The 26,061-nt window shown below is 39.6% G+C and overlaps 1 protein-coding gene across 3 annotated transcripts in view; it reads left to right on the top strand.

Annotated features, from left to right (window-relative positions):
• Gls (glutaminase) overlaps positions 1 to 24,643 on the top strand; it is a 68,092-nt gene extending 43,449 nt beyond the window's left edge. Inside the window, exons 15-18 of one of the 3 annotated variants that reach the window (XM_034498589.1) lie at positions 18,695 to 18,756; positions 19,446 to 19,522; positions 19,607 to 19,670; positions 21,990 to 24,643. In XM_034498589.1, coding sequence (XP_034354480.1) covers positions 18,695 to 18,756; positions 19,446 to 19,522; positions 19,607 to 19,670; positions 21,990 to 22,146 — 360 coding nt within the window. In that variant the 3' untranslated portion in view covers positions 22,147 to 24,643. Of the gene's footprint in view, positions 1 to 985; positions 3,477 to 18,694; positions 18,757 to 19,445; positions 19,523 to 19,606; positions 19,671 to 21,989 lie in introns of those variants that run through there. The other 2 variants (XM_076931928.1, XM_034498590.2) reach the window with 2 other exon arrangements.
• The last annotated feature ends 1,418 nt before the right edge of the window (positions 24,644 to 26,061 follow it).

The raw sequence follows: 26,061 nt of genomic DNA, 5'->3' as shown, positions 1-26,061 counted from the left end.
CCAGTCCTTCCTTAGATTCTCTCAGTGTCCTCTAGAACGAGGAAGTAGCCTCTCCTGCCTATGTAAAATTTCAGCTTGTTAACAGCCTCAAATCTTTGCCAATTTCAAATAAATAAATTATTTTTATTGTCAGTCATAGATATTAAAATCATTTGTGATATTTAAACTGGAAATTGTTGGCTTAGCAGGGCTGGTTTTCTACTGCTTTTATAGATTGTTTTATAATCGATTACATTGAAAGAAGATATTGGAAGATATTATGTACTATGAATCTAATTTTTAAAGCCTTGTTTTTACTCTTAATATTTGTCAGTTATTGTTTGGGATTAAATTTAGCTCATTGCCTAGTTTGTGCATGGATATGTAAATGAACAGGTACATGAGACTAAATAAGAAAAAGGCCACTGGAGACAACAGTTTTTCTAGAACATGTTTAATGATACGATTTGGATGGTAGTAAAAAGAAAAATGTAGTACCCTATGCTAAATACCCATTAAGGTCTTGTTCATTATCACTGTATGTGGCCTCATATGCATAAACATTTCTTTTTTTAGAGCTAGTCTTAAGATCAGGACATAAGTTTTCTTTTTCATTGGGCCAAAGGACTTGCTGTTGAGAATTTTAATTTCATTCCTTTGTATCCCACATGAAGAAAATGTGCAGTAAAATTACCTTGTACACTAGAAACACACTTACAAATAGTATTTTTAATATGTACTAAGTACATTTTGTAAGTGCCAACTTAAATTTGTGTTAGTTCCAATCAGAGTAACCTTTACTAATATCTGAGAACTTTGAAACACTGACAGTGTAGTAGGAGCTTTCCTGCCAGTCAACATGAGTAACATGTCACAAGATGTCAGACGGTGATGGGTAAAAATGTTAACGGATCTTAATAACTTTCATTGAAAAATACATTTTATAGCTTGGACCTTTCATCACTCAAGTGCACTAATAAATTGTGTATGTTGCTTGAACAACTAGCATTCCTTTGGACCATTGGACTATGAGAGTCTCCAGCAAGAACTTGCTTTAAAAGACACAGTGTGGAAAAAAGTGTCACCTGAGTCAAGTGACGACACCTCTACAACTGTAGTGTATAGAATGGAGAGTCTGGGGGAGAGGAGCTAGAGAACCAGAGCTATGGGCTCTAGCTGCAGAACGCTTCTCCTTTTAACATCGGAAACATCCTTAGGCTTTTGTTTTTGTTTCTTGTTTATTTTTCCAAACTAAGTATTTATTCAAGTATTCAATTGTTATCAAACTTGGGTACTGGAGCCATAAACTTAAAAAAAAAATTTTTTTCTGCTTGTAATCTTTGTATAGAAAACATTTGTTAATTTTTAAAAGAGCATTTACAAATAAAGCAAGTTTGCTTTATTTTTTAAAACTTCAAAAAAAATGCAATTTCCCTAATTAAAATTTTAACTATATAATTTGGTAACCACATTGTGTTTCTTAGTTCTGAAGCCTACATATTAAACTGAGAAGCATTATTTGATTTGTCTTTTCCTTTCCAGTTTTAGAACTGATAGGATATTGGTAATAACAGAAAGACTTCCACGCTAAATACAAAACTAAAAAGGCAAAGTAATCAAAATTATTTTATTTAAATGAGTAGTAAATTATAAAATTAGCTTTAGTTTTTACACATATGCCAGTTATAGTGGTAGATTGGCTTTGACTATTTAAAATGCAAATACTTTTAAATATGTCTGTGTTTTTGTTTTAAAACTCTTCTGTCCTGTCAGAATCACAATGTATTAGGAATGTTTCACATCACTGAAACACTCCAGCCAAAGAATTGCAGATGTGTGAGAATGGCATGCTCTGTTATTTAAAATATAATGGTTAGCTCAGAAAAAGAGACAGTGACTATCTTCAAAATGGATTGTATTTTCATATTATTCATGTAATTTTTTGTTGTATTTAAGTATGAATGGTAAATTTTGCTTTTTAGCTTTTAGTAATTTTATTTCATAAGTGCTAATGAATATTTTTGTGATAACATCTCAAATTTTGTTCTTTTTGAACTTTTATTAGCATACTTATGAAATAAATATAGTCTGAAGGTGTTAAGTATACAACTAAAGTATTTGTTGAATTGGAATGCTTCTGTTTATTTTTAAAATGCAATATTGAGAATCAAAACTTTTTTCAAGAGAACCATAGGTTCGATTTAATCTGGTTGTAAACAAATATACATATTTTTAAAATCTATCTTGGCAAAGTGATATTAAAGTTCTGTAGGATTAATTTACATGTCTTCCTTCATGTATTTTGTTTTTCTCACAATTTCAAGTTTGTTTTTTCAAATTCACTTTTAAACTTAAACTTTGGGCAAGTGGTTGAGAATGAAAGCCTTATAACTTTTTAAAATTATGACACATGTACAGTAGAGCAGATTCTGTAACTAAAGTGCAGGAAAAACTGTTTCACTACTGTAGATTCTAAATAAGATACAGGAGATGCTAACGATCTGGTTTGAGATTGGAAACTCTGATACTAAGAAAAGGTTTCTTCTCAGAAGTTTGACCTTAAAGCCTTTGGGCGAATTTAAGTATTAATATTTGTATTTAAATAATTACATGGTGAGTTTTAGAAAAAGGCTTGCTTTTCTGTTCCTTTGGTGTTCATATGCATTTCCTAGCTGGATGCTTTAAAAGTCTTGCCACTGCCCTGCCTGTGGACACTGAGCATGCCTTATTCTTATATCCAGAGTTATTTGCAATTCAGGCAATTGAACATCTTAGTTGGAGAAAAGATTTTAGGTTTTTTTCTTCTATTTTCTATGTGTACATTTTGCTGTTTCATTCAGAAGTTGGATTTAATTTACAAAATGACTTAATTTTCATATTGTATGCATGTTTGTGTAAATTTTAAACTATTTTGTTAATTTTGGCACTTCCTATATATAATTCTAGTAATGCTTGAATGCACACTTAAATATGAAGTAGGATTAAGTCAGCTGCTGTGTTTAAAGAATGCTGTTAAGAACAAGCATTCAAAAATGTGTATAGGAAGGTATTAGCGTAAGAGGAGGTAAGATACTGTGAATGTATCTGCAGACAAGAAAAGGAAAGAAAAACTTTGCCAGTTTGTGGATTTATCTTAATTCCTTTCAGATATTCTCAGTCTCTTTTCAAATAAAATTCTTGGAGAAGTACCCAGTATTGTTGGGTTTAATTTTTCCTACCATTATTGATTCTTGATATTCAAGCATTTACATGACAGCATATTTTTTCTTTTCCTTTTTTCTGGTTTTTTTTTTTTGCCATCATTAACATTTCATTTGAAATGCATATTCTTGAAGTATTTTGTTTTTAGCATAAATGTTGTGCATTTTATCTTAGTGTTTGGATTAAAACATTTGTGTTGTTGAGCTTTCTTCATTTGCTTTGTATATTTAATAATGTGCCTTTATTTTCCAGTATGCCTATTTTTTGTATTGTACAATAAATTTATTTTAAGCTGATTTTATTGTTTTTTTTAATATGTATGTAAAAGCACCTGTGTTATTTAAAATACAAAAACAACATAACAAAACACTTGGGGTTTTAACTTAGAAAATAATTATCTTTTGTGAAGGTATTTACTGTTCTGAAGATTGCCTGGAAAGGAAACTAGTAAACCAGAAAGCCTTCATTTGAGTTTTAACTTTTAATGAAGTATAGTTGGGAGGAATTTTCTTATTGGTTATACTTAAATTATTTAAATAAAGACTTGATTGACCTGCCCCTGGTCACATAAAAAAGAAAGGAAAAGAAACAAGAAAATACCTTATTCTGTTTGCAGGCTGTTTCTGCTTCTGAGGGAGAATGTAACTGATGTCACTTGTTCTTTAAATAGTAGGGGGAACCATTGCCAAATCAATAAGATGTATTGCTTTGCTTAGAATAACATTGTTGTTCTCAGTACAGTAGAATTTATATGGAGTGGGCTGACTAATACAGAAGTCTACGTTTAGGAGCTTTTGTATATTTTCACAACTTGTTTCAGATTATCATCCAGATTATATAAATTGAATACATGCATTGTTAGCACATTTTTCTGTTTGACTAGATCATATTTTAGGGGGATTCCCTAAATACATTTTAAATATTTTTGAAAAGGAGAGTATTCTTGTTTGTGTTAATTGGCATTAATAGGTGGTATTTAAAAAATAACTTTCAGTACTAATTAACAAGTCTCATTATGGTTCATGTTATATTTTATAATAGTGTGGGTTTACTTAAGCTAAAGATACATTTCTTAACCCATTGAAAGCAAAGGGGAAAGAGAAAATGCTGCTTGGACAGTGTAGTAGTTCATAGGAGTGAGTGAGTGTGTGTGTGTGTGTGTGTGTGTGTGTGTCTGTCTGTCTGTCTGTCTGTCTGTCTGTCTGTCTGTCTATCTGTCTCCTGGGTGTACCTGTTTAAATTTACCAATTCTGAAAATGACCACCTGTTTCCAGTAGTCTATTAGAAAAGCCTATTCCTATTAATATTCACTTTAAAGATTTGTGGTTTGTCTTGTTGCTGTTCTTAATCAATGCCAATTCTGTTGGCCCCGAGAGTAACTAAAATAAATAATAAATGCGACTGTTCGCGTGAACAGTTCACTTTATGGAATGGTTGAGTTAGGAGAATCCGCTTTATTACTTATTTTTTAAGAGTCTTGATTTGTCTCTTAAATGACCTTAAGTTGAAGAATGAAATTTTTAAAAAGAGTTATGATTAGTTTACTTATATGTGATTCTATTTCCCCCCATCCCCCCAATTTTCCACTGTGTTGTATGTGCGTAACAAACCCAAAGCTTACCTGCAGATGCAGGGTAAAGCTTACGACGGTGCATCATGGCCCTACAGTTAAGAGTTAAGATTTACTCAGAACAGACACACACCCTGCACAGACAGAACATTTTCTGGCATGGCAGTTCTCTGCTAAGGGCGGTTATGTATGAAATATATTCAGATATGTTCATGTTTATTTCAAATTGCAATAGTTTCAAAAATTAGATCTACTTTCTAGAAATGTTAGAAATGTAATTGTATTATGGGAAATTCTTTTTCATTCTAGATTCAGTAGTTTACTAATGTGAATACTGCAAACTGTCAACGCTTGAGGAAATTGAGAAGCTATCTATGTAAAATAGAGATGCCAAAATTTGATGTTTCTTAACATTTTTAATTAATGGAAAAGTACTTTTAAAAACAAAGACTGATCATAAATCTTTTAAGTAAGTGGGTTGCTTACAGATGGCAAACTTTCTTTTCTATTTATATTTTGTGTACAGATGGATGAGAAACAGATTTAAAAAATGTTTACCATTTCTGTTTTCTACATTTTGTTTATATCTTAGTGCTTTTAAGTTGTGATTAATAGATTTTTTAAGTATTCATATGCCATGTTTATAAACTTTGTATAAACTTTGTTTATAACTTTGTTTAAAACTTCAGTAATGGCTTAGCTTCCTAACTCATTACCATTAACTAAATTAAGTAGAAATAGGTGTGTTGTTTTTAAAGACTTATTTTTGTAACTATAGCTAACGGCAAATTATAAAACAATTACACTGCTTACATTTTTTAAAATTGTAATCTTAGTACTTTTTAAAAAGTTCATAGTAAAGGGTTTGTGGTGTGACTTAGTGGCAAAGTGGACATGAAGCCATAGGCTGAATCCTAGTGTCTGCTAATTCTGGGATTAATTCCATGAGTTTGCAGAACTAATTCTCCAGTGTTTCTGTTAAAATTTCGTGAGTCGGAACATGGTGGCAAAGGGAAAGTTTTAACACTTTTTAAGATTTTTCTTCAGTCTTTGTGGCTAGAGAAATGGCTTTTAAGAGTGCCTAGTGCTTTTGCCTGGGATCTCTCTGGACCTGGTTCCCAGCATCCACTGATAGCCACAGTCACCTTAACTCCATTTCCAGGGGTGATCCAGTCTCCTCCTCTGGGCTCCATGGGTTCCTACATGTACCTGGTACACATTAACTCGTTCACACATAAATGTACACAGTAATAATTTTTAAAGTATTAATATTGGTGAAATGCTTTCACTTCTAATACCCAGATTGTTAAAATTACCTGTTTTGAAAGGCTTGTTAGCCTTTGAAAGGGAAAATTCTTACCTGAAATAGTCTTTATTTTTATATCAGATTTCTGATTTTTGTTTCTGTAGTGAAATTCTTCTCTGCCCTGCAGTTATACTTGAGACTAATTATATTTATACTCTATAAACAGCTGAAGGGTTTTTTCCATTCTATTAAAAAATCAGAGGAGTATGTCAATCTGTGATGTCCTTTGGTTTACTTTGATCTTGTGCTCTTTTGATTTTTTTTAGAATCATTAAAATGATCTTGAACATATTCTTCAAGGCTTCTTGGCATAAGCTCCCACTTGTAGGTGTTCTCTCCGTACCCTGCTTGCTCCTTAGTGTTTACAGTTGCTTGTGATGATGGTCTGTTGAATATTAAATATTTTTTAATTAAATTAAATATTTGTTTGCACAGACTTTATGGAGAAACATAATTAGTGGTGGTGTAACTTAAAGTTACTTGATTGTAGCATCAACATTTATTAAAACTATTTGACTGTATTCTTTGTTAAGTAACAGTACTGCAGTTAATAAAAACTGGTCAAGTTAGAGGTGAGTGTTATAATTATACCCCAGTTCTAAAAATAAAAATATTACCCTGGAACCTTTGGAAGAAAAGTAAGTGTAGAAGAAATATGGCTCTAAAAATAAATGTTGCACCACTGGCTTTAAAAAACAAATTGCTTTGGAGTTAAATATAAATAAGATTCAAAAATGCACAAAAGGTTATTCAAAGAAGCAGTGGCAGAAGCAAATAGTTGTTTCTCTTTGGGTGTTAGATTTTCCCAAGAACATGTAAAATAACAGGCTGCCACACACTTTTATTTGCATCTGTGAATTGCTGCAACAAATTGCTGCAACAAAGTTCCTGATTTATTTGTTTCTAGTGCATATTATCTGACATACACTTCTTCATTTTGTGATTTGGAATTTTAATTTTTATGAGGAAAAAATGTTATTCATTTTCTAAGGATTTTATTGACTTGTAAAATGTGAGAGTTACCATCCAAAAAGTATTATTCTGTTAGATGCATAGCACGGTGTTGAGTATGTGCTCACCCTGGGTTCAGTCCCAGTACCAAGAAAGTTTAAAAGAGCAAAATGCTGGGTTTGTTTCCTAAGTCTCAGCTGAAACTTGCTGGGTTGACTCTTTTCCGTACCAGTTTACAGGTTCACAAATCTCGGCTCTTAAGAAACAGCTGTACTTCTCAATTCTGCTTGCCAACATACCAAAATTAGAAAGCATCAGTATATAAGTATAAATAATGATTAAACTATTCCATTGTAAAATTAAAATCTTGATCTTTTGTTTCTTGTGTTTTATACATGCCCGTTCAGTCATTACTATACAGTGTCAGGTAGGGGACAAAATAAAACTTCAGTCTTAAACTTTCTTCCTTTAAGTGAGATTAATAATGTATAATGTATAAAACCATGGCATACATAATTAATTGAATTCTGTGGGCAATCTCTTCTTTTTTCTTATCAAAAATCCTGACTGACAAGCCTAACGTATCTTATCTTGAAATATTCCTGTTTATTTTTAATCTTTTTATATCATAATTTGCTTCTGGGAGAATAGGAGACATTCTAAATTTTTATCATGACTACCCCTGAAGGGATTTTCATTTCTAAGTTAATGTTGTCATAGGCTCTTTCTACTTCTGTTTAGTGATGTTGTGTCTGTCATTTCCTTTTGCTTTGGGATTTTTTTGTTTGTTTGCCTTTTAAGAAAACATACATGAAATATATAACCCAAACTTTTATTCAGCACTGTATAGCTTTGTTTTACATATTTAGGATATGCATCAGGAGTTCGAACTAAATAAATACTGTCTGAGATGACTATCGGGGCTGAGATGTAACCCTCCACTGTGTGCAGTTCCCTTGTGTTGGGTGCTCTGGGTGCTCTGCAGTTTTGTCAGCACCAGTTGCATCTTCGTCACCAGACTTTGCAGGTGCTCGGCAGGCGTTTTAGTGTCGGTATTTGTGTGGGCTGTCCTATATGGTCTACCACAGGCACAGTTTCTTTTAAAGAGAAATCCATTTATGTTTCATTCTGCTCCACAACCACTATTTTAATGTGTTTGAAACATAGTGTTTCACTAGTTCTGTGACTAAAGTTTTCTTACCAGTCTGAGTAAAGCTGGCTTCATTAAGAGATACAATATTTCTTTTATTTTCCATTTATAGTTGTTTGTTTTGCTTTTAATAATGTTGGGGTGGGATATGTACATGTGAATATAGGAGTGCAGTGGTGTCCAGTTTCCCTGGAGCTGGAGTTACAGCAGTAGTGAGCCATCGGGTTTAGATGCTGAAGGATGGACTCCACCTACTCACTTAACCTCTAAGCCTTTATTCCAGCCTCATACATAGTCTTAATTACAAGTTTGAAATTACCGTGTGGACCAAAAGTTGACACAGTTTAAAAGGGAGAAAATGTCTTAACCATGTTTATTTGCTGTGCCAAAGACCTCCATCACAAGAGTCTTAGGTGTGCTGATATGTGCTAATTTCCCTGGGATTAGTCCTCAGAAGGTCTGGTGTTGATTTTGAGGATGGATGGATGGATGGATGGATGGATGGATGGATGGATGGATACATACATACATACATACATACATACATAGGTACATACATAGATGTAGGTAGAGTGAGTTCAAGAGTAGTTAAGTAGTTCACTCCTCTTAGGAATCCTGTTTGTGTGAGTAAAGAACTGTGGGTTCTAGGTTTCCAATTCAGTGTTCTTGGTTTGTATTTTATATAGCTTCCAGAAGGTTCTTAATCCTTTATCAGTAACAGGAATTTTATTTTCATTTATATTTTCTCCTCTTAACTTCTGGTGCTGCACATATATGCTCATGTACATACAAACATACATAATCCATATATTTTTTTCACTGCCGATGTCCAAAATTACATTTCCCTATAATAAAAACGTATAACCTTTTAAGTTGTGTTAAAACTTTTTCTGTCATGTAAGAACTAAGATGAGAAAGGGTTATTATTACTTTTAGCATTTCACTAGTTTTTATTTATTTAAATAGCATGTATTTAATTAAATCTATTTAGCTATTTTAATTTGATAGAGTAATTTCAGACTATATAAATTAACCTTGGCATTATTCTTGTGTTATTACCCATTTACTGATTCATTGAGCCAATATGTCTTTTTTTATTTCAAAAACATTTAGTTTTTTTTTTAAATATATGTGTTTTGTTGCATGTATGTCTGCACCACATGTGGGCCTGATGCTTGAGAAGCTACAAGAGGGCATTGGATCTCCTCGAACCACAATAGGCAGAGTTGTGAGCCACCATGTTGGTGCTGGTTATCAAACCCGTAACCTATGCAAGAACAAGACATACTCTTAACTAACCCTTAAGCCATCGATCCAGTGCCCAGTATTTATTATGTCTTATCTATGATTGATCTAGTATGGAAAAACCAACAAGCACGTGTCTGGCTTATTTTACATGTGATGTACAATTTCAGCCATTTTCTCACCAAAGCTGTGGTCTTATGATGACACGAATACTCTGCAGTATGTGCACCCTGTATCTTCCTTACTCGTCTATCAGTAAGGACCTAGGTAGGCCTACTCTAAACAGGGCTGCAGTAAAGAATGAAACTCGAGACCCTCTGTCACAGGTATTTCTCAGGAGAGTTTGGGAAACGTTTACACAGGGTCTTACATGCCACTTAAGACTTACATGTTGTTCAAACTGCAGTGTGAACCTTGACAGCTTTTAATAATGACATGGTTCAGTTTTTAAACACTGGAAGACATACTAGGGGGAGAATTTAAAATTCAGATAGTGTACTTGAGATAGGTGCTACGATAAGTTTAGCATCTAGTGGATGAGACGAATGTGACATCAAGGTCATGGCCATGGTTAGGACGAGCAATAGGACTAAAGCTGCCGCCCTTCGCAAAAACACCACAGAAGCACATCTTGGGAGAGGGGCTAGAAAGTAGATCATCTTGAGCTCTTAAAAGAGTTAAGTATCTGTAGGTAGCAAGGGTTGTTTTATAAACCCCAGGGTAGACGTGGTCTTTCCAGGGCTAGTACTCACAGCAAGGTGAATGAACTCAGCCAGCCTTTGGATCTCATGCCTGCCACCTTACACTTGGAAGCAGGCTTCTCTGCCTGAGCTGCATTGACCTTTGCTGAACAGCTAAGGAGAGGAAGGGAGAAAAGCGGCTCCTTCAGTCCGGAGAAGCTTTCTCAGAAGCCCACTTGGCACTGTTCACTCTGATGACAGGAATACATCTAAGGATGTATTTTTATTTGAGCACATTGCTGCCCCTAACATTATTACTGCACGTGGACACTAATCTGCAGGGAGCAGGTTGTGAGCTGTAGGGATGTGTATGCTGGGGTTCAGCTTTGTGATCATGAGAACACTTAGGACGGTAGGAGGGGTCTGAAGTCACTGTCCCAGGAGACAACGGCAAGTGAGAGGCAAAGCAGACCTCAGGCTGAGCCCTCAGGAAACATCTAGGTAGGATAGAGCAGAACGGACCTTCACTTGGAAAAAGTAGCCAGTGGAGAAGACCCAGGGACTGTCAGAAGTCTAGAAAAGCGTTTCTGGCAGTTGGGAATATTGAACTCAATGGAGAACTAAGATGAAGTTTTGTGTTCATGTGTCTGCGCCCCCTACCCCACACTGCGTTGAGATACCATTTGACTTAAAATGCTAAGACTTAAAAAGAGATATGGACATTTTATTGCTGCTGGGTAACCTAGCCCTCCCTCTGATTTTTTAAAGAATTGGTAGTTGCTTTGAAATGTAAAGGTCCCAGAACTCTTCCTTGCTGATAAAGATTATCCTATCAAGAATTGGAGGTTGGAGTAGACCCTAGAGAGGCAGTAATCAATATAGGGTTTCTGGAAAGAGTTGGTGCTCTCAGGTAAGTGGAAGGTTAGCCTTGATTGGGGAAAGCACCTCCAATAAAATAGACAGTGGCAGATTTGTAGATATTGTTGGGTCTAGAAATATGTTAGCCTTTTTTTTTTCTGGAGAAAAGAGGTTGCTTTCTGTTGAGAATAAATAATGAGCTTGGAAGTAAGCTTCAAGATTTTAGAATATAGAGGTGTTCTTACTGAGGAGAGGCAGGAGCATGACAGTCTGCCATGCTCACTATATGGGACTGTACATTGAGTTTGCATTCAGAAGATTGGAAAGCAAAAGGTTTTTACAGTGTTTTCTAGCAGGCTTTGGAAGCTACTTGCGAGTCCACACCGAAGGCATGCTTGAGGCGCTTTTAGATTGTTCCCCTGCTTGCCCTGCTGAGAATGTGCTTCTTGAACTTTGCACAGATGCGTTATGTTCTCACAAGCGGACTATGTATACAGAGTAGATTCTGTGCCATGGCTGACCTCTTTACTTTCAGAATAAAAATACTGTTAGAAGAATGCAGATGCTAAGCAGGACGTGGTGCAGTTCTGTAGCCCCAGCACTCAGAAGCCTGCGGCAGGATAAAACATTGTAAATGCTAAAATAAGGATAGTTGCCAGGTGATAATGATGCCTATGACAGATGTTTGACGATGTATGTGTGCACAGATATCATATCTAAATCTTATTTTTGAAGGTAGTAAAACATCTATTTATCCAGAAGCTTTCTAAACATGTAGAAGAACTTGCCACTGTAATGTGAGTCTTCCAGGCCAGCCCATGGCATTGGCAGGGACATGAGATCCACTGAGACAAGCTGATTGTTGCTAGTGGTTCTTATATTAACCCAGAACTCACATTTCACTTTTTAGAGAATTAAAGCAAAGAACAAAGATACATTCTTTACATCTCCCCCATTTGGTTTCGGTTTTGCTGTATCAAACTGAACTCTTCCCTTATTTACATCATTAGAAAAATGACACTAAAAATATTAGGATCTCTGACCTGCTATCACAGCATGTTTTCATCTTGGTATTATGATTTTTTTATTAGATCTCTTGGCCTGATAGAGGTCCCTGGCATTAGGCAGACTCCTGTGGGCTACTTACCAGCTCTGATACCCAGCTTGTCACTTATATGCCTAGCTGTCAGAAGGAATACTTAAAATCTTTAATTCAGCCAAGGGGAGGAGGTGCTCCCTTTAAAAAAAAGACATAATCTTATTTTTTTTCTTTCTTTTTTTTTTTTTTTTTTTTGTTGAATGAGTAGTCATTTTAACAAAACTTCTTAGATGATATATTCCTAAGAAATATTAACTGGCTTGCTTAACAGAGTTTATTTTTGAGCTAAATGAAGAATAGAATACCCTTGAGAGGTGCCAGTTTTCACCTTGTAATTTTTAAAGTGAAATTCCCATAGAGCAGGAACTTGGTATTAGAGGAAAGTTGACTATTTGGTATCTCTGTTGAGATTACCAAGAACTTGCTGTGTTTACGGCAGGGGAAACGTACGAATGAAGTTGCTCCCGTTACCCCATGAAGGATTGTTTCTAATCCTCTGACCTGACCAATCAGATGAGTTTGCATTAGTTCTGTCTATATATAGCACTTGAATAGCTTTGTCGAGTAAATCACTGGAAAGCTTATGAGCAGGTGGCCTTTCACTCAGCCTGCTCACCCATTCAGTGCTATAAAACTGTGCTCTGCATCCCTGCTGATAGTCACGTGGCTCTTAGATAAAGGACAAATGTCTGCTCATGACCCTCCACACGTGTATTTTTTACCTTTGATGGCAAGGCATTTGGTTTCCATATATTGTCACCTTGAAAGTGTTCCTTTAGTCACATTAGAGTGGTGGGTGCATGTTTTAACCTGGAAGGAAGAAAGGTTTTGATAAGTCTGAGGACTTATTTTCATTTAATACTCAAAGTCATTGATTTAGCTATGGCTAGGAAGGGTGTGCTTTGTTTCTTTGGTTGGTTGGTGTTCTGTTTGTTTTGTTGTTGCTTGCTTTTGTAATGACATAATCTCAATATTTTGTTTTAGCTGCTAGTCATAAGTGAGGCTTCTTAGATTACACGTTACTGAGAGACGCTGAGTGAGACTTCTAAAACAAAACAGGATCTGCAGTCATGATGGTTTATTTAACAGGTGAAGTATCCATTCCATGCAACCGATACTGCAGGGAGCAGAAACGGAGAGCGGGCTGGGCAGACAGGACAACTTTTCAGTTACCTACTTAAGTTTTAAATTAAAACCACTGTAATACAGCTGAGGAAGTCTTAGTGTGGAGACAAACTAAGGAAAAGAAATCTCAGGACCCAGTTTGCAAACACAGTTGGAATAAAAGTGAAACCAGTGACCCAGTCCCCCTCCAAATCTCCCATCTTCCCTCCCAGGATTTAGCAAAGTTCCCTTAGGAATTACAACTCAGTTGTTCAGTGTCTTTCTCACCTTCGGTTATGAAAGTCTTTCAAGGCCTAGAATCACTGTGGTTAAGTACAGACTGAGAATGCAGATACCCTAGTTCTGTGCCTGGTCACTAATTGTGTCATGCAACCGTAACCAAGGCTCTTTATCTCAGCAGCAAATTGATAAATAGAACATAGACATCTACATATTTTATATCTGGCCTGTCAAAGACTCAAAAATGTTGAATTTCTCAAACTCAACATGATTCATACTTATAGGTGTATCTAGCAGGGTATCTCAGAAACAAGTCACAGTTGAGCTTGTAAAGTTCAAAATAAGAGGTTGAAGATGTCATGATATTATATTTCTATCATATTTTAGAATAATAAGCTTAATATACACAGAATACACTTCTAGCTATTGCAGAAAGAGTAAGATTTTGGCATGCCAAGCCAGGTGAACTCAAGTGAACTATAACATTTTTGTCCTACGGCTGTCATGACTTTGTACAAATAAACTAAGATAATAGCCTCTGGTTCTGGCAAGTTCTGACATGATTTGATAAGGAAAACATTGTACTAGAAAACATGTAAGACAAGGGGACTCTCAGCTTTTTATCTATAAAGTTTTTATGGATACATGCCCCAACGGAGTTTTTCACTGTAGGAAGGTATAAAAGATCAGAGCCCTTGATTACAGAGCTCCCGTCCCTGCCGCGTTTGGGCTCTGTTTCTGTGTTTCTAAGGAATCAGCAGGTTTGATACCTCTGGCAGTTACTGTTAACTCACTGGTTTCTGGACTTCTGGTGTCAAGAGGAGAGTTCTGAAAGAGCCTCTGTAACTATTAGCAGGCCCACATCCTTTGCAAGGTTGACCCGACAGTGCATGGAGCTGTGTCCCGTTCCTTCATCGACATTACCATGTTCTAGGGGACATGTCAGTTCACTGAACAGAACAGGAAATGCTACCCCTCAGTAAATGGGATACTCCTCCTTTAAAGTTGTTCATTTTATTTCTTGATGCCTAAGGCTCGTTACTTAATTTATATAAACTAAAACGTAGGTGGCATAGGATGTGGACGGCACATCCATGTAACCCAGGACTCTACAGGCTGAGTGGGAGGCTCTGAATTCAAAGCCAGCCAGGGCTTTAAACAGGGAAAGTGTGTCTGAAATAAAGAGGAATCTGTGATGCACTGTTAAGTGGTACCCAGGTATTTGATACCTTCTGGTGCCTTCCGTCTTGGAGAGACACTTTGTGATTAAATTTTTTTCTACTAGTTTGAACCAAATTCAAGCCTTTTGTTTTCGATGAGAATAATAATAAACTTGGATGGCTAGTTCTCTTTAGTAATTTTAGTTAAGTTAATGTCCCTCCTACTTATCACAAAGCTAGCTGTTGAACGCATTGCTTTTTTCATTTAATTTCAGTGTGTTTTTATCTCCGAACTGAAACATGCTTTGAGGATTGTTAGTAAGAGTTAAATAGGCCAGTTCTGTCGTAAGATTCTTTTGTCAATGATTAAGTGACTGAGCAAGGAACACAAACTGTCCTCAAAGATGTGTGGTCTAAATTTGGAATTTTAAAAGGCAAAGCCTGGAAGAACATTTTCCTCAAATGTTTAAGGCCCTAAGTTCAGTCCTCAGCACTGAAAAAAAGCAAGCATAACCCAGAACAGAGGCTGGTAGTTCATGTATATGGTAACTTAAACAGATAAGGATTTTGACTGCTTAGAAAAAGTTAACATTTTAGGACTAAGGGTATATGGTGTATGGCTATGTGCACATCAGAATCTGTAGCTTTCTTCTGTGATGGGGGAAGGTAAGATACGAAGTGAATATATGTGGCGGTGTCATAAGGAGGCATATATAGATTACTTCCAGCCAAATACTGTATTAGTGTTCACAGAGGGGTACCTAGGACATCTCATTGAGAACTTGATAGAGGGGCCATACATTGACAAATCCATGCACTGTGGCTGAGCTGAGGAGCAGCCTTTGTATTCAAGTTGTAGAGAAAGGCATCTAATGATGGCTCCTGGTACATGCTGTGGCAGGGCAGGTAGGAGTCTGAATGGGTTAATGAGAATAGAGACGCCTAGACAAGCAGGCACAGAAACAAGGGCTTAGTGAGTGAGACCAGCTCTCTTGTGTCAAAATCAGGAGAGAAAAACAGATTAGCAAGACCAAAGAACCCTAAATGCTGGGCAAAAACCCAAGGCAGTGGTAGCACTGAATGCTTGATTCTGTGTGAGAAAATGCTCACTTCTTCAATATTAATGTAACAGATACACAGTGGCCGCAGGTTAGTCAGGAAAGAACCCCAAGATTTCTGCTCATGGAGCTTATATTTAATGGGACAAAGATGGTGATAAATAAGCTGGGGGCCAGATAATAGTTTCCCTAAGAAGAAGAGTCAAAGTAAGATAAGGAGTGAAGAAAAAGCAGTGTCTGCGCCTGTAGCAGTTGGCCTGGTAAGGTGAAGGAGTTGCCTCACTGGGGGAAGTGTCCCTGGGAGAAGTGGATGCTTTGAATGCAAAGTGAGCAAAGGCTGCTTGGTGGGGTAAGAGTCGATAGGGAATGCAGAGTGACCAAGGATTAGAACGTTTGTGTTCTGCATGGCGTGGACAGCTGAATTCTCTCGGTATGGTGGAAGGTACTAGAGAATATCCTGCCATGTCAGTTTCCTGTGGCATTAGAGTTAAATAGGCTGTCACAGTCCTCCACTGTGAGCTAAGGCTGTGACCTAGATAAGCTACAGCAGTAGTGACATCAAAAGTGGTGGCTTTGTAAGTGCTTTGGGGGACTAACTGCATGTGCTAGATGTGGGTTACCAGAGGCCTCTCCCTCAGCAGGTACACCATGTAGAACACTTAGGTGGGAGGGGCAGCTGCTAGGTACCCTCCTGGGTTTCAGCCAGCCATCCCTGGGGTGGAATCAACAAGCAAACACAGCAACTCTGACCTCTGGGGTTCAGAATGAACGAGTGCTGAATTGTAGCTCACAAACCAGGAGAGCCTGGAGGAGAGAAAGGCAGCACAAACCCACACCCATTTGGACCTAAGTCGTGTCTCCAGTGTGGAATGTCAGCTGGGCAGTCTGCTGGAATCAATAGAGGTGCAAAGCAGGAAGAGACCTTGGGTGTTTAAAGGTCTAGAGTGGGAAGACATCCTCCCTGGAAGAATCTATGAACCCTATGAGGGATGCTGTGCTAAAAGTGAGGCTGGTGACAGCCTTTGGAGTACCACAAGGCCATGGAGAGTGTGCCTAGCAGTCAACAGGTGTTCAGGGTGCTGCAGTGTTGTGGGAGAAGTCATGGGAGGCCACCAGAAATGAGGAGCTGGCTTAGAAAGGCAGTGGAGCCTGGAGAGTTATCATTAGCAGGATGTGGAGGTAATTCTCAGGGAAATAAAAGGCACATCCAGAAAGTACCTCCTAAAAGGAGAAAACTTTAGAGTAAAATACTGAATGAGTGGGTTTTTCTGTGTATTACAGCAGACAAAAGTGAAGGAGAGGAATGTAGAAGATGCTAGAAGCAAAGACCCTAGCAGCAAGGCTAGAAGATTGCCTGCATCCGTGCTGAAGGAAGGACTCAGGAATGAGACTGTGGTCTGAGGCAGGGACGGAAGGAAGAGGAGGAGGGGATGGTATTTTGCTTAAGAGTATGGGGAGTTGTGAAGATGGGTTTTATATGCTCCGTGCAGTTTTAATCAGTGTCTCCAGGGGCCTGGACTTTGCCTGCAGAAACCATAAAGGGAACTAATGGGGAAGAGAATCTGTGGCAGACAGTGGGAAGTTAGTGATTTCTAGCAGGTGATCAATCAGTCTCCTATGACTGGTAATACAGGGGATATGGGGATTAAAACTGGTCCTGGGCTGGAGAGATGGCTACTCCATGAAGAGCACTTCTGCTCTTGCACAAGACCCAATTCTCAGCGCCCTTGTGGGTGATTCACAACTGTTTCTAACCCCATCCCAGTGAATCCAATGCCCTCTTCTGGACACATGAGGTACTGCATTCATGAATGGTGGCTCAAAGTCACCGAGACTAACTGAACCCGTTTTTATCACCCTTGCCTGAAGTCAAACCACTAGAAATGGAGGAGTGATGTTCTCATGCTTTTAGAGTCTTCAAAGTAAAAGCCCACCCTCCTCCCACATCTCTGAAGCAGCGTAGGCACAGAGACTGGCAGGAGCAGGGAGTGGGCTGGACGGGGCGTTTAGGGATGTACCACTCTCATAGCTAGACAGGCTCCTACACTTCAGCCCTCCACAGATGCCCATATGACTGGGAATCTCCAATAGGGGAATTTAATATTTTAAGAACATATCTAACCATAGGGTCCTTTTCATGGAGAATCTTCTGGGCTAGTTTCTAAGATGCACTTTCAGTGCTAAGTCGGAGATGTTGAGCAGTATTCCGCAGTCAGCCTTAAAGTTTCACAGGTTGTGGAATGAGGAGCCGTAACGTGAAGGCAGTGTCAGGTTTCATGTCTAGAGGGAAGCAGCCCCAGAACTGTGGCTTTGTTCGTGGAGAGCTGGGTGATCCTGTGTCCCAGTTAGACCAATGTGTCTACCACTGAGTCCCACTGAGTCATCAGAATGAACGTTGACAGTACAGCATGTAAACTTGGCAGCCTATAATTAGTACTGTCTGGGCTTTCAATAAACAGCCATCTTAGAATAACTGAGTATCTTAGAATAACTAAGCCTTTTCCACCTAACTATAAAATAAGCAGGTAACTATCAAGAGTAGACGCACCTGAAGCCTTGGAGCACACTATAGCAGGGACTTACCCTTTATGCAGTGTCATATGTTCTGAGCATCCCCAGTTTACACCAGTCACCCGGGCAGTAGTCAAGATTCCCCAATGAAGAGCAGCTTTGTTCTTAAGTTTACGGTGATGCACAGGGTCGTCAGTAACTAGTGGGGACGATGACGCTGGCAGGGATGAGGCGTTCATGTGGCCCGAGTTAGTTCTAGTATGTGACATGACTTTCACCCAGGTAGACTTGTTTAATGTAGTGAGACAAACTCCATGAGGTTTTTAAAGACCTTCCAGTTTTCTTCACTTCAGACGGCAGTGTTCTGAGCTCCCACTCTGGGTTAATAGTCTAGTCTCTTCCATGTGTATCTTACTGCTTAATTTTCTATCAGTCTTGGTTAAGGCCATGTGTGTGTTTTTAGATGTGTGCCTAATATAACATCTCATCAATCCAGGTGAAGTCTTCAAAGCTCATGCAAACTACATGGCAGTGGCCTCGTTTGCTTTCTCCCACAAATGTCTGACTTTTCTTTGTCCGCAGGTAAAGTCAGTGATAAACCTTCTGTTTGCTGCGTACACTGGAGATGTGTCTGCCCTCCGAAGGTATGTGGGCAGGGTGAATACACTGGCTTGGTGTTTGAAGGGGCAGCTGGTCAAGCAGCTGTCTTAAGGTCTCACTAACACCTCTGATAAAAGTTACCCAAACTATATACTACCCCCTACTTCCACTGAGACTGCCTCCTACTTCCAGTGTCTCAGACTGGCTAAGATCCCTGAGGTAACTAGCCCACTAACTGGGTAGTAGTTTATTGTAACATCTCTGATGAGGTAGGAGCCAGGGTGTTCGGTGTGCATGTTACCAGGATTAGAAAGGCCAGAGTGAGCATAAGCTCCCTCTCACAGAGTTGCAACTGACCTTTAAAGTGGATACGGCTTAGCTGATTTTCATGCTAGAAATTCATTTATGTCTCATCTATTTATTGTAGGCAAATGGGTTAAAGACTGGGAGTCAAACTAAAAACATGTAGCTTTGCTGTAGGCATTTTTGCCCTTTTAATGCAGCTGTGCCAGTTTTTTTAAGAATAGTTTAAATAATAGCGTGATGAAACTTAGCTCTGGGAGGGACAGATGTTTATCGTACTCCAGAGTAAGGTGGAGTGGTCACAGGCGTTTACCCCCCATCTGGTAGCACAGGAAAAACTGAATGACAGGCCTAGATTGAACTGATGGAGTAAATGTTGCCACTGAACAAGTTAATCTCATGTAGTGATTAGCTGTTTATGAATTTTCAGATTTGCTTTGTCGGCCATGGACATGGAGCAGCGGGATTATGACTCCAGAACCGCCCTCCATGTCGCTGCTGCAGAGGGTAATGCATGAACCACTTACAGCTTTGACAGACTGAAGTGGTACTCGAGACTAAAATACATTTTTTGTGTTTTGGGGAATATAGGTCATGTTGAAGTTGTCAAGTTTTTGCTGGAAGCTTGCAAAGTAAACCCTTTCCCCAAGGATAGGTGAGTATCTGTGTTACCATTTCCCATTGATGCTAAGTCCCAATTCGAATACACAGACTTCAGTATCAAGTGGTGCGGACATCCATGGTATCTTACAAAGGCAATATGCAGAATTTTGCTGTCTGGGTGACATCCAACTCTGTATCCTAGAGTAGTGTCTGGTTCAGGAATTTCACGTTTGACGACCAATCAGCAAATATGAAGGAGACAGTCCTTCGTACTTGAAAAGAGAAAATGGGAATTCTGTTCTCAGGGAACACAGAAGTGTGGGGAAGTCTGTAAGGAAACTGGTCTTGAGTGTGCGGCGTTGCTTGGGATTTGTTGCAGTTCGTTTTAGGCGGCTTTGTGGGAGTTGGGTTTTAAATAGTCCACTGGAGGAGAGATTTGAAGGCACTGCATGAGGGAGAGTATTGTGCCTGCAGTGGGGAGGGTTACCTAGAACACTCTGCTCCTCTGCACTTCCCTCTGGGCCCATGTGGCCCCTTCCCAGCCCAAGGCTGAGGCAGTACTAAGCATGCCACACTGTGCTCACACTGTGCTCACTACTTGGGCATCCTGTCTTTGGAATGGCTGAGCCATCAGTTTAGCAGTTGAGGACAGGGGCTCAGAAGAATGCAGTGGAGCCATACTCACTGCTGTTTGATTCGCAGAGTTTGGAATGATACCTCAGAGCTGCACGAGAGCAAGCTGACTGGCTCCAGCTAGTTGGCTAGATTACTAAGCCTTTGTTTTAGGGGCCTACGTCATTGTAGTTCAGCATACCAAAAAAAAAAGACAAGTTACAGTATCAGTAACTAAAATTTGTTAGCAATTTTGTAGGGTGGTAACATGTTGGCTCTTCTCTCCATTCCTATGGTTATTAAAAAAGAATGATTGGAATAAGCTATGTGGAAGTCCTCTAAAATCTCAAGGTAGGCTGACAGTCCTCCTGTCTGCCCAATATCATGCCCACAAGGTTTCTAGAGACACTGAAAAGTGTCTTCCTGGGTCTATACCTCAATTCGAACACTACTTAATGTATGTTGGAAATATTTATATACAAATTCCATTAGCCTTGAAGAATGTGGCAGTTGAGGGTTTTCTTCTTACAGACAAAAGATAGTTAAATGACTCGGTAGATGTGTAGTCGCCTATTCCCAAAATAACTCTGCATGTTTTCCCCATCATACAGAGTCAGTATAACCTGCTTTATAAAACAGCAAGAGTGAAGCAATGGATTTGTTATGGGTGGACTTTCCATTACGTTGTGGAATAGACATAAACATAAAGAAGATGACCTGGCAGTTTTCCCAAAAGCTGACATAAATACTTGATCCTGTTAGAGCCCATGACTCCCTGATGAAAAGCTATTGGGGGGCGGGGGATCAGTAATTCAACTGTTTCTTGAGAAACAGAGACATGTAAAGTTTTACTCACCTGTTTTTAAAAATTAAGAGCGGGCCACCAGAAACATTTAAAATGTAAAATTAAGCGCTTTCTGTTTGGCTTCACATTGTGACCTATGAAGGAAAGGTTCTGGAAACAGACTGATGGAAAGAAGCAAAAGCAGGGAGGTGGGACAGGACCTGGAGCCAGGAGGCGGCGGGAGAGAAGCCAGCAGGAGGGGCTGAGGGGGCAGGCTCCACTGGCCATGCAGGAACTAGCAGCTAAAGAGCAAGCCTGGCCTTTACTGGGGCGTGGGCTTTTACAATGCCACGTCCTTCCACAGACCTGGGCTGACTCATTGCTGCAGCACCTCTTTGCTTGTCCTTGAGGCTCCCCCCCCCCACGCCACCCCCCAGCAGCACACTAGGGTGGACTAGGAGTTCTGATCAGGCAGTGGGCCAGCTGAGCCTGCAGCTTCCTTCCCTACTGGCTCTGATGAAAGGGTCACTTCCTCTGGGCACATCTTGTTCATCTAATGTGCATTTAATGTCATGAAGTTATTGGAAACCTGGAAGATTTATGGTTTGCTGTGACTTCTGAGTGTCACAAGTTTCCTGTGACAGGTTAGGCTGATGTCACACTACCTGATTTTTAAATATCGGTCAACAGTATTATTTGGCTTCCAAAGGCCCCTCTTTTGGCACCTGGATGAGGAAATACAAGCTCTTCATAGAAGACATTCCATTATCCTCGTTATCAGGATGTCTGTCTCAGACCAGTGTCTGAACTCTAAGAACGTTTGTGTGTCTTGGGGGGTCTCACTTGTAACAGTGCTAACGTATAGAATAGACGAATGTGAACAGCCATGGAGCTCAGACCAAAAGCCTGGGGGCGCTGGACCTCCATCTTCCAGGAGTAGTCCCCTGACTAACCATCCTGTCTGCTGTGCTGCAGGTGGAATAACACCCCCATGGATGAAGCACTGCACTTTGGACACCATGACGTTTTTAAAATCCTCCAGGAATACCAAGTTCAGTACACACCTCAAGGGGATTCTGATGATGGGAAGGAAAACCAGACTGTCCACAAGAATCTCGATGGGTTGTTATAATGGTCTGAACCCCAAGCCTTCCGTCACTTACTTACCTAGTGATTGTGGAACATGATTATGGAGAACATGTGTATTTCTATCTGGTAGTATGTGTATTTACAACATCTGTCGCTGCAGTGTTACCGGAGCTTCCTTCATTGTGCGCACACGACAAATCTGAGTTCTTTGGGAAAAAAATAGAAATGAAGCAGCCTCCCTTCATAATGTGAGCAATAGTTACCTCGTGCGTTGTACAATTTGGTGTAAAAGAGTAGTTCCCAATGCTAGCTGAACTGTGTGGTCCTCATGGTTTGTGTTTTGTAAATTTTCCAGCCCTGGTGATGATATTCTCACATGCACTTAGGATGGGGCTTTGTTGTACAGTCTGTCCGCAGGGCCGATGCTGTCCGTAGACAAAATTAGTGAGATCCTTAAGACTTTAAACATAGATTTAGTTTGAGTGTGTGAGAGACCATTGCACTTGTATGGTTGAGTGTTTAAAGTGTCCATCACCCTCACGTCACAGTGTGACTCTTTAAATATTAAAATAGTTACTAACTGTTCATAGAATATGCTGATTCTGATTAGATTTTATCAGGGAATCTGTTAAGATATGTTTGGTGACCAAAACACATGTGTGAATATAGTTCTAGCACTTGTAAACTTTTCCTTTCCATACAGCTCTGGGGCCGGCCTCTCTGTGGTGTGTAGCTGTTAACCTAGCTGTCAGCCAGGGCCCTCGGCTGGGAAAGAGAGCGCTGGCTTACTATGCAGTTTTGAGGTTTCCTAGGCAAGCCAGCAAGCCTCACCTTTCTCCCATCAGAGATAGAGCTTAGCCCTTTATCTAAGGAAGATGAGCCAAAATTAACAACATCTAAATTAATCATATGTCTTAAGAGTAAAGACAGTGATACCGCACGGTTATAAGTTCTTTTCAGCTTCTACAAGAAAGAAAAATTCAGAAAAGCTTTCAGTTACCAAAGTTATGATGATACATATAGAAAAAGCTACAAATAATATTTACTTTTAACCCTGCTGTCATGTCTGCATCAAAATAGCACTTCTTTGTGGCGGGCCCAGGTATCTTCTCTTCCTCTTCTGCCTAACTGTTGGTGGGTTGTATTGTTCACTAAGAAAAGACCACTTCATTTTAAATTTAGACCCACCATTTCTCTGGTTTGGAAAGGTAATTTATGATTAGCTTGGATAATAAGTAAAAGCGACCTTACAAAGAACATTCTTGTCTAAGAGTCCCACATACTGTGCCCTATTATACCTCCGAGAGATTAAGGGTATGTTAGTGAGGACTTTTGAAGCACACATGTGCATACACATGTACACACACACACACACACACACACACACACACACACACACACGGACTTCTTGGAAACTGCTTTATGAAATAAACAAAATTCTCAACCTCGCAGATACTAGTGGTTTCCACAGTAACACAGAATCTTCTGTGACCCTCACTGTCTGCACTGTTTGTATCCAAGCTTTATGCCTGGTGGCACATTATTCACCTGGTAACCAGCTGCTTTGATCCTGTTTCAGTCAAAGTCAGCTTCAGACAGCCCCTCCACTCCCTGGCCAGCACCGCCCTTGGTGAAGCTATGGCTAACGTTCCTTCACTGGGACAGGCACCACGAACGAGTTTCTAAGTTCCAGAGTCTGTTGGGAGGATGGTGGGTGTCACTGTGCTTCTTCTTCCACACCCCTCAAGACAGGTGGATAGGTGGCACCCAGAACATCCTGTACAGGGACAACCTCCAAAGTTAAGGGGTGAACATGTTTTATTGGAATCAACTGAGATAATGCTATCCCAATAGCAGCTGGCTTTTTGTGATTCCGTATGGGACTTAAATATTGCCAGTGACTCTGAGGGTTCCCTTCAATAATGGCTTTGTATATCATTTGAGACAAATGTTTTCATCTTTTCTCAGCTCAGCGCTGTTCTGTACAGTCTTTGTGGCTTGGTTGAGTATGCTCTTCCTCCTGTGCCAGGTCTCGATCTGGCCACTCGCTACTGGCTGATAATCACAAGGACTCTGTAAGTGTGTGAACAAGCTGCTAACTGCTGCCATCAGTAAACTCCAAAGATCTGTTTGTTTTGGCTTTACAATCTTAGGTAATTTTTCTGTATTGCAGAACCGTTACATGATCATGTTGCTTTGAAGGTCTTTTTCTACCACTGTTTCTGCTGTCTTGGTTCTAACACCCCCGTCTGGTGATATGCGACACCCCACTGCTGCCTACACACGCTTTAGCTGAAGAGCTGGATTTGCTGTTGATCCAGCTGTCTGTCAGGGACTCGATAACCTTATGTTTGATTTAAGTCCCTGCTGGGGAGTCCACAGCTATGAATGTATTTACATGTATTTATTTCCAACATTTCCCAAAATAAAACCTTAAAACTATAAAGTGTTAAGTATTCTGAAATTGGGAAATATTTATTTTAAATGAGATCAGGTAGTGTTGCTTTTTACAGCATAATAAATATGTGTATTGAAAACAAGCTATGAGAAATTTTTTTAAATAACTAAGATTTTTCTCTGCGCTGTGGGGTTGAAAGTCTGTGGCTGGTTTACACACAGCCTGCTGTGAGCCGGGCACATAGAATCGCGTGGGAAGTTCGGACCACAGGACCAAGATGAGAACTGAGGGCCCAGCTGTGAAGGTCAGTGGTGGGCAGACTAGCTCCGTCCTCTAGCTCATACCACGCTCTTACACCATGCCATGGCAAGTATCCTTGAATGAAGACACGTTTCCACAGAGCACTGAAATCTACCTTGAGAACTCATTCTGTCCGATCACGACCACACCGTCACACCGGGGCCTGAGTTGCACTAGCTGGCAACTCTCCTGAATTCCTTACATGCTTTCAATTCCAATACCCAAAAGCCTTGTTCCTTGGTGAAGCCTTTCCTCTTAGGTGTACAGTTAGCTTCTAACTCCACAGCAGTTTTGTGCGTGCCATACCAATGCCATCTTCATCGTAAGGAAGTTACAGTCCACAAAGCCTGCTTGGTTATAGGAGCTGTGTCAGGCCATCTCTATTACTGATATTTTTAGAACTTGAAATGGCATGTGAAATTCTTTAACGCACGCTTTTATTGGTGAAGATGGGTCCCAAGGGTGGACCACAATATGGAACTCTCTTACTCCCACGTTCTCTCGCTGACCCTGACACAGTCACAGCTGACATCCTCACTTACTCACATCAGCTAACAACCACTAGCTAAAGCCTCTCAGGTGAGTCTTGGGGCCAGTCCTGACTGCTACATTGTTAAGTCCTGAAACGTAAGTCAGCTCCTACTGCACACTTGTTTATCTGCAGAAGAAACCTTGGTAGTGGTGCAGAGCCCTATATAGATAACCCCAAGAGTGAAAAGTTACATTTCTTAACATATTGATCGTTCTCTTTCTATGGCACTTTTAGCAGTTTAGGTTGATTTTGTCAATCTTTGTAGCAACCTGGGTACGTTCATAAACCATGGACGTTGAAGGAAACAACCCATGGATGTACAGGGTGGCACTTAGGTGCTTCTGTGAGAAGGGAATTATCTGTGTATGGACAGGACTAAGTCCATAAGTTAGCAGGTGTGTATGTGTTTGGGGCTAGAAGGGTCTAGACTTACTAGTCATTAAAGCAGTTGTTTTTAAAGGATGTGAAATAAGCTTACACAATGGGCTGGAGGGCGTTACAGTAAGAGCTCATTTCTCTTCTAGAGTTTGACCTGACTCTGGACCTCATGGGGCTAGCCATGCCTCTTGCTGCCTTTTCAGATGATCAGCAGAACGTCCACTATGAAGCTAGACAGTCATGACTCTAACTTCATATCATGACTTCATTTCTAGACAAGACACAGAGAAAAGCTGCCAGCACACCAACAGTGGGGAATTAAGTGCCCCAGCGTTATAAAGTACAAAACT

The sequence above is a fragment of the Arvicanthis niloticus genome, chromosome 3 (assembly GCF_011762505.2).
Source record: "Arvicanthis niloticus isolate mArvNil1 chromosome 3, mArvNil1.pat.X, whole genome shotgun sequence".
NCBI lineage: Eukaryota > Metazoa > Chordata > Mammalia > Rodentia > Muridae > Arvicanthis > Arvicanthis niloticus.
This window is presented reverse-complemented; position numbering and strand designations above follow the sequence as displayed.